The sequence below is a fragment of the Chrysemys picta genome, unplaced genomic scaffold (genome assembly GCF_011386835.1).
Source record: "Chrysemys picta bellii isolate R12L10 unplaced genomic scaffold, ASM1138683v2 scaf991, whole genome shotgun sequence".
Lineage (NCBI taxonomy): Eukaryota > Metazoa > Chordata > Testudines > Emydidae > Chrysemys > Chrysemys picta.
Window position 1 is genome coordinate 2957 of NW_027053698.1, and position 11266 is coordinate 14222.

The 11266-nt window shown below is 51.0% G+C and overlaps 1 protein-coding gene across 1 annotated transcript; it reads right to left on the reverse strand.

Moving 5' to 3' along the window:
* Positions 1 to 6185: 6185 nt before the first annotated feature.
* Positions 6186 to 10003, reverse strand: LOC135979555 (maestro heat-like repeat-containing protein family member 7). Its single transcript, XM_065579892.1, has 3 exons — positions 9920 to 10003; positions 8644 to 8784; positions 6186 to 6434 (listed from the first exon to the last, which is right to left on the reverse strand). The coding sequence occupies exons 1-3, from the start codon at positions 9998 to 10000 to the stop codon at positions 6186 to 6188; spliced, it is 471 nt and encodes a 156-aa protein (XP_065435964.1). The 5' UTR covers positions 10001 to 10003.
* Positions 10004 to 11266: the final 1263 nt, after the last annotated feature.

The following is an 11266-nucleotide window of genomic DNA, read 5'->3' on the forward strand; positions in this document are numbered from 1 at the left end:
CCACGGCTTCGGCAGATTCGAGTGGGAAGTTCTTGGAATTCAGCATTTGAGAAAGGTCAGGCCATTTATTTAGGTGGCTGAGTGTGGCATTGCAGCCTCTGTCATGGGTCGTTTACAATGAAGACGGAATCAACATCATCTCGGCACGACAACCAAGTTCAGGATCTAATCAGCTGTATCCTCTCTGTACTGCTGTACGGTTGCGAAACATTGGGACTGCGCCACTCAGAGTGGGCAAAGCTGGAGGCTTTCCACATAAAATGCCAACGTTGTATATTGGGCATAGAGTGGAACGACTTCATTTGTAAAGCAGATGTTTATGGTCGCTCCGGTCTACAGACTACTGGGGCCATTGTCCGCAGATGGCGTCTTATGCTTTTCAGACATGTCGTGAGTATGCCACAAGAGGTTCCGGCGAACGCCGTTCTTTGAGTGGCTCGTAACATCCGAGAGACAATTCCACCAATCAAGGGATGCAGGCAGCCCAAAGGCAGGCCCCCTCTTACATGGGTGCCTCAAGTCTATTCCGACGTTGGGCTCTCGGCCCGTCAAGCACAGGAACGGATCAGTGGTGAACAATTGCTACGGCCAACCGTTCGGCTAAGCGTTGAAGAAGAAGTATGGATTTAGGTACCTAACTTTTGACGTCCATGTTTGAAAGTGCTGGCCCAAGTGTCTAAAGAAAAGTGAGATTATATAATGTCAATTGATGGAGAGATGAAGGGTTTTATTTAACTGTCCAAGGGGAACTAGAGGCCTGGATCATACGAACAGCCATATTGGATCAGACCAGTGGTCCATCTAGCCCAGCATTCCATCTTCTGACAGTGGCCAGTGCCAGATGCTTCCAAAGGAATGAACAGAACAGGGCAATTTATCAAGTGATCCACCCCCATCATCCAGTCCCAGGTTGAGGGACAGTGTGACAGGGAGCTGAGCAGGAGCTGCTGAGCCAGCCCTCGGTCACTCCGGTTCCAATTAAGGGAGATGAATTGGAGCTGATTAGACCACCTGGCCCTAATTGGGGAAGTAGAGACAGCTGCTGCCTAATTAGGCTGGGGCTGTATAAAAGCCTCAGGGGAAGGAAGCCAGGAGAGGAGCAGGAAGAAAGGGAAAAGGCAGGAAGTGGAAGCAGGGAGGTAGCTCTCCTCTCCCTCCTGCCTGTAGGTAAAGGGCTACTTGTATGGTGAAAAGGTGGTGAGAGCACAACGTGTAAATAAACTGCACCAGAGGTTACTGAAGTGACTTTATCAGCCCAACAGGGTTAGGAGCCAACAGGGTCCTGCAGCACCTTGTTACAGACACCCAGAGCATAGGGTTGTGTGCCTGACCATCTTAGCTAATAGATTCATCAGTGGCTATCTTCCATGAATGTATCTAGTGGTTTTTGAACCCAGTTATACCTTTGACCTTCACAACATCCCCGGGCAACAAGTTCCACAGGTTGACTGTGCGTTGTGTGAAGATGTACTGCCTTACGTTTGTTTTAAACTTGCTGCCTATTAATTTCATTTATTCCAAATATTTACTAAATTTCAATTGGTATTCTGTTGCTTAACAGTGCGATTAAAACTGTGATTAATCATGATTAATTATTTTAATCGCAATTAATTTGTTTCAGGTAATCGCGTGACTTAACTGCGATTAATCGACATCCCTAATTTTGGTAATTTATTAAGAAAATGTGTCAGCAAATAATGGAAAATGGTGTGATTATATTGTGTTATTTTGACAAATACAATATGCAGAATTTTACAGAATTTTTAATTTTTTGGTGCAGAATTCCCTCAGTTGTACATGGAAGCTGCATTACTTTCTACTTATCAACATTGAATTTCATCTGCCATTTTGTTGCCCAGTCATCCAGTTTGGGGAGATCCCTCTGCAACTCTTCACAGACAGCTTTGAACTTAGCTATCATGTAGGATACGTGTCTAGAGAAAGGTCAGTTTATATAAGATAAGAGGCTTGTGAAGGAGAATTATCCCTATTTGGGCTGGATTGCATAGAACGAGAGAGGATGGAGAGGAGCTGGATAAATACCTGGAGAAGGATGAGGGGACCAAAGCACAAGTTTGCAGATCAGCTAGCGAACATACCATATGGCATGAACCTGTTAGTCCCTCGTAGATTCGTCCACACTGCATCTACTTCTGCTGTCAAACCTTCTTGTGGCTCCATAGCATGAGAGGGCTAATGCACAGATTCCATCTCTTCCTACAAGGTCACAAAGAATGTATCAGAGATCGGAGGCTAATCAGAAGAAAGGGATGTAATGAACCAGCTATCTTGCAACTCGTCCCATTATGGAAGGAAGACAGAGACGTGAGAGCAAAGGCCCTTGGTTTTACACTAACCGTCTTGTCACCTTTTTGTTTAGCTGGAGCCAGTAGCTGTCATTCTGCTGAGTACTGGGGTCACTTAAACTCATCGCCAGTTGCCTACATCTCATGGGGAACAATGCAGGTAATTACCACAGGATCATGCAGGCACTGGCTTCAGGGCTGGAGTGGTGGCTCAGCTGACCTCCTCCAGTCACCAACTTCTCTGTGGGAACTCAGGGCCCTCCTGAGTCCCATCGGTGGTTTTGGGAAGGGTCCGGGCCACCCAAGAGATCTCTGTCAGGAGCATTTTCCCTCTCCTCCTGGCCAGTCAAGCAGCAGAGCAGGTTCCTGAATCTAGCCCCTAGGGTCTGACGTGACTGGTTTCTGCCACCATCCCGAACTTGCTGAATGGCCCGTGAGATACTGACATGGACAGAGAAATCCAGATCTTGCTGCAGGCCACTGAGAGCTGAGACAGAGAGAGGAAGCTCAGGTCAAAACACATATCGTATTAGCATGCCCTAGCACCTGCACCATGGGCCTCTGTATCTTCCACAGGGGCGGCTCTATGTTTTTTGCCACCCCAAGCACGGCAGTCAGGCGGCCTTTGGTGGCATGCCTCCGGGCGGTCCGCTGGTCACGTGGATTCAGCGGCGTTTCTGTCGGTGATCTGCCAGTCCCGCGCCTTCAGCGTACCTGCCGCCGAATTGCCGCCGAAGCTGCGGGACCGGCGGTCCTCCCTCAGGCATGCCGCCGAAGGCTGCCTGACTGCAGCCCTCACGGCGACCGGCACGCCGCCCCCCGTGACTTGCCATCCCAGGTACGCACTTGCTGCGCTGGGGCCTGGAGCCTGGAGCCACCCCTGATCTTCCACAGCAACTAACTCCTCCCAGATGCTCTGGACCCACCAGGGCTATCAGTGTCATCGCCATCTGATAACCCCTTAAGTCCTCAGTGACATCTGCCCTTGGCAGCACCATCTTCCACTGCATTCTGGGGCATCCACCTCCTTAGCACCATCTCCCTGACACATGCCAGGGCCTCTCACCCTGCCTGGCATTTACTTTCTCCTTGTAAAACCTTCTGGCACCTGGAGATGGAAGTGACGCCTGACATCAGAGAAAACAAAGCTGGGACTGATGTCCAGGCTCTCTCAACAGCTACCTCTGGCCACGTCTAAATTGAACTAAATGCGGCAGCATGGCGGGGGAGTTGCACTTTTTCCTAGACTGGTTCACAAGTGGGAGGGATAGCTCAGTGGTTCGAGCATTGACCTGCTAAACCCAGGGTTGTGAGTTCAATCCTTGAGGGGGCCATTTAGGGAACTGGGGTTTAAAAAACAAACAAACACTATCTGGGGATTGGTCCTTCTTTGAGCAGGGGGGTGGATTAGATGATCTCCTGAGGTCCCTTCCAACCCTGATATCCTACAAGGAGCATGAGCTCTCCTTCCATATGCAAACACAGCCATGTGGCAACTACTTACACTGAAGTATCAGCTCCTTCTCTTGCCTGACCATGGCGGGCTCTGAGCTTCGAACAGTGCAACCTGGAACGTACAATGGAAATGAATCTTGCAGGAGTTTTCACCTCCCCTGGGGCTACCTTTTAAAAAATGTCAGTCTTTCCAACAAGCAAAACAGCTTTCAAGTGGTCCCTGGGATAATCAGACAAGTCCACAAGCTCCAAGACAGAGAGGCTCATGTCTTGAAAGATACAGAGAGCCTGATTGCCAATGGCTATGGTATTGCTGCAGTCCCACAGGGATTCCAGTGGGTGGAGCTGGAGGGTAGGGTTGTAATTTGCTCCAGGCCTTTTGATATAATCCCCAGCCCAACTGCCTCAAGGGCAGGAAATCGAGACACTAGGATCCCAGGGGGTTAATTCTTGCTGCTAGTGCCCTCCAAGCAGAACACAGGACAACCTCTCAGATAGAAGTTGCTTAAGAAAAGTAGTGGTTACCGATAAAGATGGCTGCTGCCCGTCGTATTGGAGCCTGGGGGCTTTGGAGGTGATCCAGACATTGGAGCAAGATTTCAGATACGTTCTTGAGCTTCAGCACCTAGGAATAGAAACCAAAGAAGCTTCTTGTTGCTCGGGCCGCAGGGTGAGGAGAAGAGATATTTCATCTGCTTGGCTTGGAGGGGTGGGAAGAATGCAGCTCCCATCTCCATGTACCCTGGGGGCGACCATCTACATGCCAGGCAGTCATTAAATGACCATTTCAAAGTGTCACCAGACACATTGCTGGTGTCTGAGCTGCTGGCACTGCAGGGCTGGAGCCTGGCACTAGAGAACACTGAAGCCCGGTTGTATGGGCTTCATCTGGGGAGGACATTAGAGAGGGTGCAGAGCATAAGAAATACGGTGCAGAAGTGGCCAATGGGCTGGGGTAAGGTGAAAAATGGGAACATCCAGTTTCCTGCAGGATTCAGAAGGCATTTTTGCCATCAACTAATTCTTTATGTTCTGAGCTTTCACCGCCGTACTGAACTCCTGGCCAGGTCTAGCTGTTCAGATCGGACAGGCACTGGGAGGAGTGGGGGAGCTGGGTGCTTCTAAGAGGAATCCAGAGTGCAGTATGCTAGTACTAGACATGCAATCAGAGCAGTGAGTGAGAGAACACGTTTCCGGTCCCACATCTAGAAGCAGCACTCATGAGAAGCCGATTGTTCACTTACAGAGTGCTGGCAGATCGTGTCCACCACCTGGGGATGGGTGTGCCAAGCCTTCTTGCTGTTAATCTGCTTAGGACAAGACCATCCCAGGAGCTGAAAACACCCAGCCAAGGCTTTCTGACACCTCTGCAACACAAGATGGGACAAGGAGAGTTTGCATCATGAGAAGAGCTGGAATCTGTGGTCACTCTGCAGTGAAAAGCCAGCTGAAATGATCAATGAGGGAAAGGAATGTGGGGTCACATGGTATCCTGCTGACCCTTGGTGTCTCTTTGTTCCTATTAGTGGAGGCTCCTGGAGTTTGATCTTCATGGTGGCTGCAGTTCAGTGACTTAGGAAGTGGCTGCTGGGAGCCATAAAACATTTCCACTTGTGTGTCCATTGAAGGCCAGGGAACTTGCTTGGGTAAGCAGGTAGGGCTGAGATTTTTCACTTTGGGGAGGCGGCTCTGGAGACAGACCTAGCAGGAGAGCTGGAGCAGTCAGGGCCTGCTGCACCAGGGAGCACATGGCAGCGGGACTCACCTTGCCCACGTCAGGGTCCTCGTCCTGTAAGTGAAGGAGCAGTGGGACCAGGCTGCGGGTCACTTCCTCCTGCAGCAGGGGCTTCTGCCTCCTCGTCACTGTGTTAAGCAACTTTGTAAAGAGCATGATGGCAGCAGAGTGCACCTGGGGTCTCACCTGTGATGGACACACAACCATGAGGGGATCTCACCGAGGGAGCTTCACACTCTCCTTACAGGGTGAGCTCGGCACAATGCAAACCACAGATAGGGGCCAGTCTGACTAATAACTCCATGGTCTGCCCACCAAGAGGACACCCATTTGCAGAAAGGTTTGGGTGGAGGGGCAGACAACACAGGTTAGGACAGTGGTTCCTAAATTTCCCTGGAGGCCTCCTGTAAGTGCTGACTCCATCCACAGTGAAGGGCTCTTTGGAGGGTTTCTTTAATGGGTTCAACACTTTCATAGTTTCATAGCATTTAAGGGCCATTCATTCATCTAGACTCCAAAGCACAGGACATTACATTTCACCCCATGACCACTACATTGAGCATGTTAACTTGAGTTAGATTAAAGCATATCAGTCCTCAGGAGACCAAACGGTTGCATGCCACACACAGAGAACACGAGAGACCAAGGTGTCACCAATGCCTGAGGCCCAGGCAATGGCTCGGAACTGATCAGGTCAGATATACCACCACTACAACTCCAGAGTCACAACACTGCCTGGCTGGGGATGGGCAGGTCAAGAGCCCCTGACTTACAGCATCGAGTAAGGGGATTAGCTTCCTGGCCACGCTGGTGCGCTCACTCCCATCCAGGCTCTGCAGAAGGTTCTGAACAGCTGAGATGGCCTCCAGAATACTCCCATCATCCTTCTCATCCGAGCCCCAAAGGATGGCAGGCAGCAGGGCCTTGACTTGTTCCACCTACACACACACACACATGGGGGGACTCATCAGATCTCCCAGCCCTCCAGTGAGTACAAGCCACAGTGCCAGGGCTGTGTTTATTCTACCCCATTGCACCAAGTCAGAGAGAAGCTCCGTCTCCACAGTCGGAGGCGTGGTGCTTTAGAATCGACGGGGATGCCTGATGAGGCAATCAGTGAATCCTAACCCTGTCCCGGGTCGTTCTGGTGTAGGGTGGGCAAAGCTGTGGTTTGCTTCAGGGCTTTTCTCTCTTTTCTACGTGCTATTCATTATTATTATAGCAGATGCTGGCAGCAATCTCCATAGTTAAGGCTGGTACACAGTTTCCATTCTAGTTGCTCCTTTTGATACGCTCCTAAAAACATTCCCTTTTTGGATGGAAATGTTCCATGCTGTCTCCCCAGTCAATTGTGATTTTTTCCTGGGGAGATTGCGTCTCTGAGCTGTAGGACAGTTTTTCCACTTACAAACAAACAAACAAAAACTTCTAGCCACCTTCTTTTCCCATGCAGACAATCCGCCAAATGGTGAAACTTGGGGAAAAAATCAAACCTGGCCCATGGGGAGTCCTAGGTGAGAGCTGAACCCTCTGCAAAGTTTGAGAAACTTGGACCTGATAGTGCAAGGCACTGAAATATCATTTGGGGGCAGGGTCACAAACACTCTTTAAGGGCCAGAGACTTTGGGGCCAGCCAGCCCCATGCATTAATCAGATGCAGCGGAGGAGGAGAGAACTATTTTGGGCTGTCAGGAAGGAAGGGGAAGCAGGAGCAGGGGGGAGTGGCTCCTAGAGTACCCTGGGAGGGAAGGCAGGGGGAATCTGATGGGGGAAAAGGGTCTCCAGGGAGGAAGCCTTGGGAAGCATTCCTCCCCCAAGAGAACAAAGAACTCTGCAGAGCCTGAGGGCAAAGAGCTTGCAGAAGGGGTGCCCAGGAAGGTGGCCAAAGTTAAGTTTTCTTATGTTTACTAAGGACAGGGTGGAACCTTTGTTGAGTGAGCTCAGAAGAGGAGATGTGGTAATGGCAGAAGATCCTGTTTCTGATTTTTAGTCTGTTGGACATTGTCAGGTTTGATTCTGAGGGTTTTATCTTTGGCCTTCAAAGGCTTGTTTGTCTTAATAAATGAGCCTGAATAAGGGTGTTATTGAACGAGGTATTTGTGAAGTCAAGCCGAGGAGGGGAAAACTGAGGCAGTGCTGCAATGTTGGGTCTTGCCACTGGAGGGGGCTATGAGACAGGGCCTTATGTGCTCGCTAAGGTCTTTAGACCAATCAAGGTCTTCCTTTGTGACAGCACCAGGAATGGTCTCTCCAAGAAGGAACAGGAATGCTGCTGGGGTAATTTGCATGGGGGAGAATTAGGGTTACCATATCTGAACTTTCAAAGAGAGGACACTCCATTGGGGGGGGTAGCCCCGCCCCCTAGCCACTCCCTCCCACTTCCCGCCCTCTGACAGCCCCCCCCGAACTCCCGACCCATCCACCACCCCCCCGCTCTCTGTCCCCTGACTGCCCCCCTTCTCCAACTCCCCGGCCCCCTTACCGTGCCACTCGACTTAGAGCAGGTGTCTGGCTCCACGCCCCAAGGAGCGCCCCGCCCGAGTGCTGCCGAGCGGCGTGCTGAGGCTGTGGGGGAGGGGGGAAGCGGGGGAGGGGCTCTGGCCGCCGCTGCCAGCCCCGCCGCCGCGTTCCCTCACAGGAGAACAGCCCCGCCCCCCAGCGCTGCCGGGCGGTGTGCTAAGGCTGCAGGGGATGGGGGGAGCTGGGAAGGGGCTTTGGCTGCCAAGGCCCCAATGCCAGTGGCGCTCGGCCGCCCTGTCAGCCGCTTTTCGGTCGATAATTAGCCGACTGGGGGGAAATCCCGGACATTTTTAGATTTTTAGAAATTCCCCCCGGACGGCTATTTAAAGAGCGAAAAGCCGGACATGTCCGGGGAAACCCGGACGTGTGATAGCCCTAGGAGAGTGATAACGTCCACCTGAAATCCAAGCAGTAAAATCCCATCTAAAATACTCTCTGAGGAAAGATCTGCATTGAGGGGCCGTTGTGATCCCCGTTCCTGCTGGGGAAATGGAGGCACCGAGAGGGTCAGCAAGTCAGCAGCAGAGGTGGGCTCAGAACACTGTGCCTCACTGCCTGCCCAGAACTCAGTCCACTGGGTCACAGCCACCCCGTTCGTTTTCCAGTTAACCAAGCCTGGGCTCTCACCTTCCCTGGTTGGGTTGCCAGGATGCCGAGTCCTCTTAGACCAAGTGAACGGAAAACTGGGCTGGGGTGTTTTGTCCACTCCTCGAGACGGTCCAAAGTGTCTGGATGTGGGAGCTTCTTGGCCTCTTTGTAACGCAGAAGCTGAAAACAACACAGAGCGAATCAGCAACAGGGTGCTTACCGGAAAACTTTGTGTGTCGGTTCTGTGGAGAGGCATCATAACCTCCATGTTGTACCGTCCATTGCTATACATCAGCCCCACTTTGTGTGTGACACCCAGTCCTCCCACTGACTTCCTGGGGCTTCGACTGGCCGTTAGCACTAGACTCAGCCATAGGCGTTAGCAGAGCTGCTCTACCCTCCAGGAGAACATGTAGGGCAACAAAATGTTCAGTGACCATTTGTATGGCGGACTCTTGTGCATCTGGGGGTTTGCCAAGAGCAGCCGAACCCCTCGTGGTGACCCTGTGAAGCAGAACAAGCCGCTCTGAGATCACGCGAAAGCTGGGACTGAGAAATCAAACCCCTGAGTTGAAATCCTGACCCCACTGAAGTCAGTGGAAGTTTTGCCATTGATCGCAATGGGCCCAGGATTGGACTCCTGGTGAGGAGAGAATTAAACCCCATCCCTTAATGAGTTAGATGAGGAGACAATCCCTGAAAACTGTCAATAGGAACTAGCCAGACAGAAACCGTGGAAATGGGGAGGACAACCTAGCGATGGACTATAGAGCCACCTCATTCCTGGTGATGTGCCTCTAACTAACCCATCCAATAGAGAAGGTTAAAGATTGCTCACCACATTCAGAGCTAATGATCCTGCATCTGGGGGAGCTTTTACCATGATCCTCTCTCCTCCATACCCACTCAAAATGCCCCTCTTTGCTTTTCCTTAGTGACTTCGCAGGGAGGAACCTTTCATGGACCTGCAGAAAGGCTGATGCTGACAGGAGACCCAGCTGCCCTTCGGGAGAGTCCAGGCTGATGCTGTTCTACAGAACCTTAGTTTCTTGGATCTTCCCATCAGGCTCCTGATTACAACTTTGGAGCAACCAATGATCCCCTAAAGGATCCATCTCAGATTTTACACTGAGCGTGCTGGGACAGGACTGGGGGAGCCTAGTCAGTGCTGCATGGACACCTGGCAATGTGGACATGACCAATAAAGCTCATCGTTTATGTAGCGCAAGAATGAGTCTCAAAGGCTTGATTTAAGCAGTTGCTCACTAATCTAGGACACAAGACCCAATTGCTCTCATCAGCTAATGAAACTTACTTCTACAAAGAAGGCCATCATGGTCAGCCTGTGTTTCTTATCACCTCTGTCGAGGAGTGGGATCACTAGGTCCAGCAGCATCCTTGTGGTCTCAGGGCAAGCATAGTGCACCACGGCTCTGTGACACAAAGCAGAAATACCTTTGTTAGTAAAGGAAGAAGCACATTCTGCAACAAGGGGGTGAGGGGTCAGCTTGGGGCCACATGGCAGCCCAGAAGTGAGGACTGTTTCATTCTGGAATTGCCCCCACTAGCAGGACTGACTGCATGGAAAACGCTTGTGTATTACCTGGCCAGCAGGCTCACCCCACGGAGGTGATCTTGGGGGCTTTGTAGGAGGATCCAGCCTTGCTCCTTCTCCATAACAGTCAGCTCGGAACGGCAGCCAACACAGAGAAGCAGCATCTTTATAGCCTCCACTGCAGAGCTAGATTCAAACAACACACCAGTGTGACTGAGTGCCTCATGGTAGGTCTGTCAGGGAGTGACAGATTCACTTGTGTGTGGAAAGACACACCAATGGTTTAAATAGAGCTTAGGAAGGCACAGGTTCGTGACTGGGGTTCCTAGGCACTATAGTAATACAATTTAATAATATGAAGAAAGAGAAAGAGTTCTGAGCAAATCCTACAGACAATTGCACATCAGCACTAGGGCATGTCAATGTCACAGAACAGGAGAACTTCAGCCCTTTAGTGTCGGACCCACATTCCTTTGACACACTGGCAAATTGGCTCCCACTAATTTCTCCCCATAGCTGCTGGGATAGTCTTTCTACTTCCTCTGCAGTGCATTGGTCGGTATGTCATTTACCACTGAGAGACACCTTTGCAACCTAAGCCCTGCCTGCTAACTCCCTGAGAATTAGAGAGTTATGGAAAACCTGCAGGGGCCACAAGAGAGCTGGAGAAGAGAACTATGACTTCTCTATGACTGTCCATGTAATTAGACTGTTGACTTTCCAGTAGGCGCAGTACCTGGTGTGGAGGTTCTGCCGGCTGCTTTCCCTTCCGGAGACTTTATCCCCTGGTATGCTCTGTCCCAGGCTGAAATGGATTTCGACAAGAAGAGCCATTAGCAGCTGAGGATAGAGGCGGGTTGTGGCATCTCTGGACTTGCTCACCGAGATCATCTCATAGAGGGCGCATGTGGCCTGAAGAGGGAACAAGACAGACACAAGCTTACTTGGAAATCCTACTCCCTCCTGTGTCAGTTCTCAGGACTTCCTGCTTATGTGCTATGAAACTCCCCTGATTCATGGAGAAACAAACCGAGTTAAACTGCCCTGAGCAGCAGGGCGGGGGAAGCCGGGCACTGGCAGGTTGAAAGCTTTGCCTTGTGGAGACTG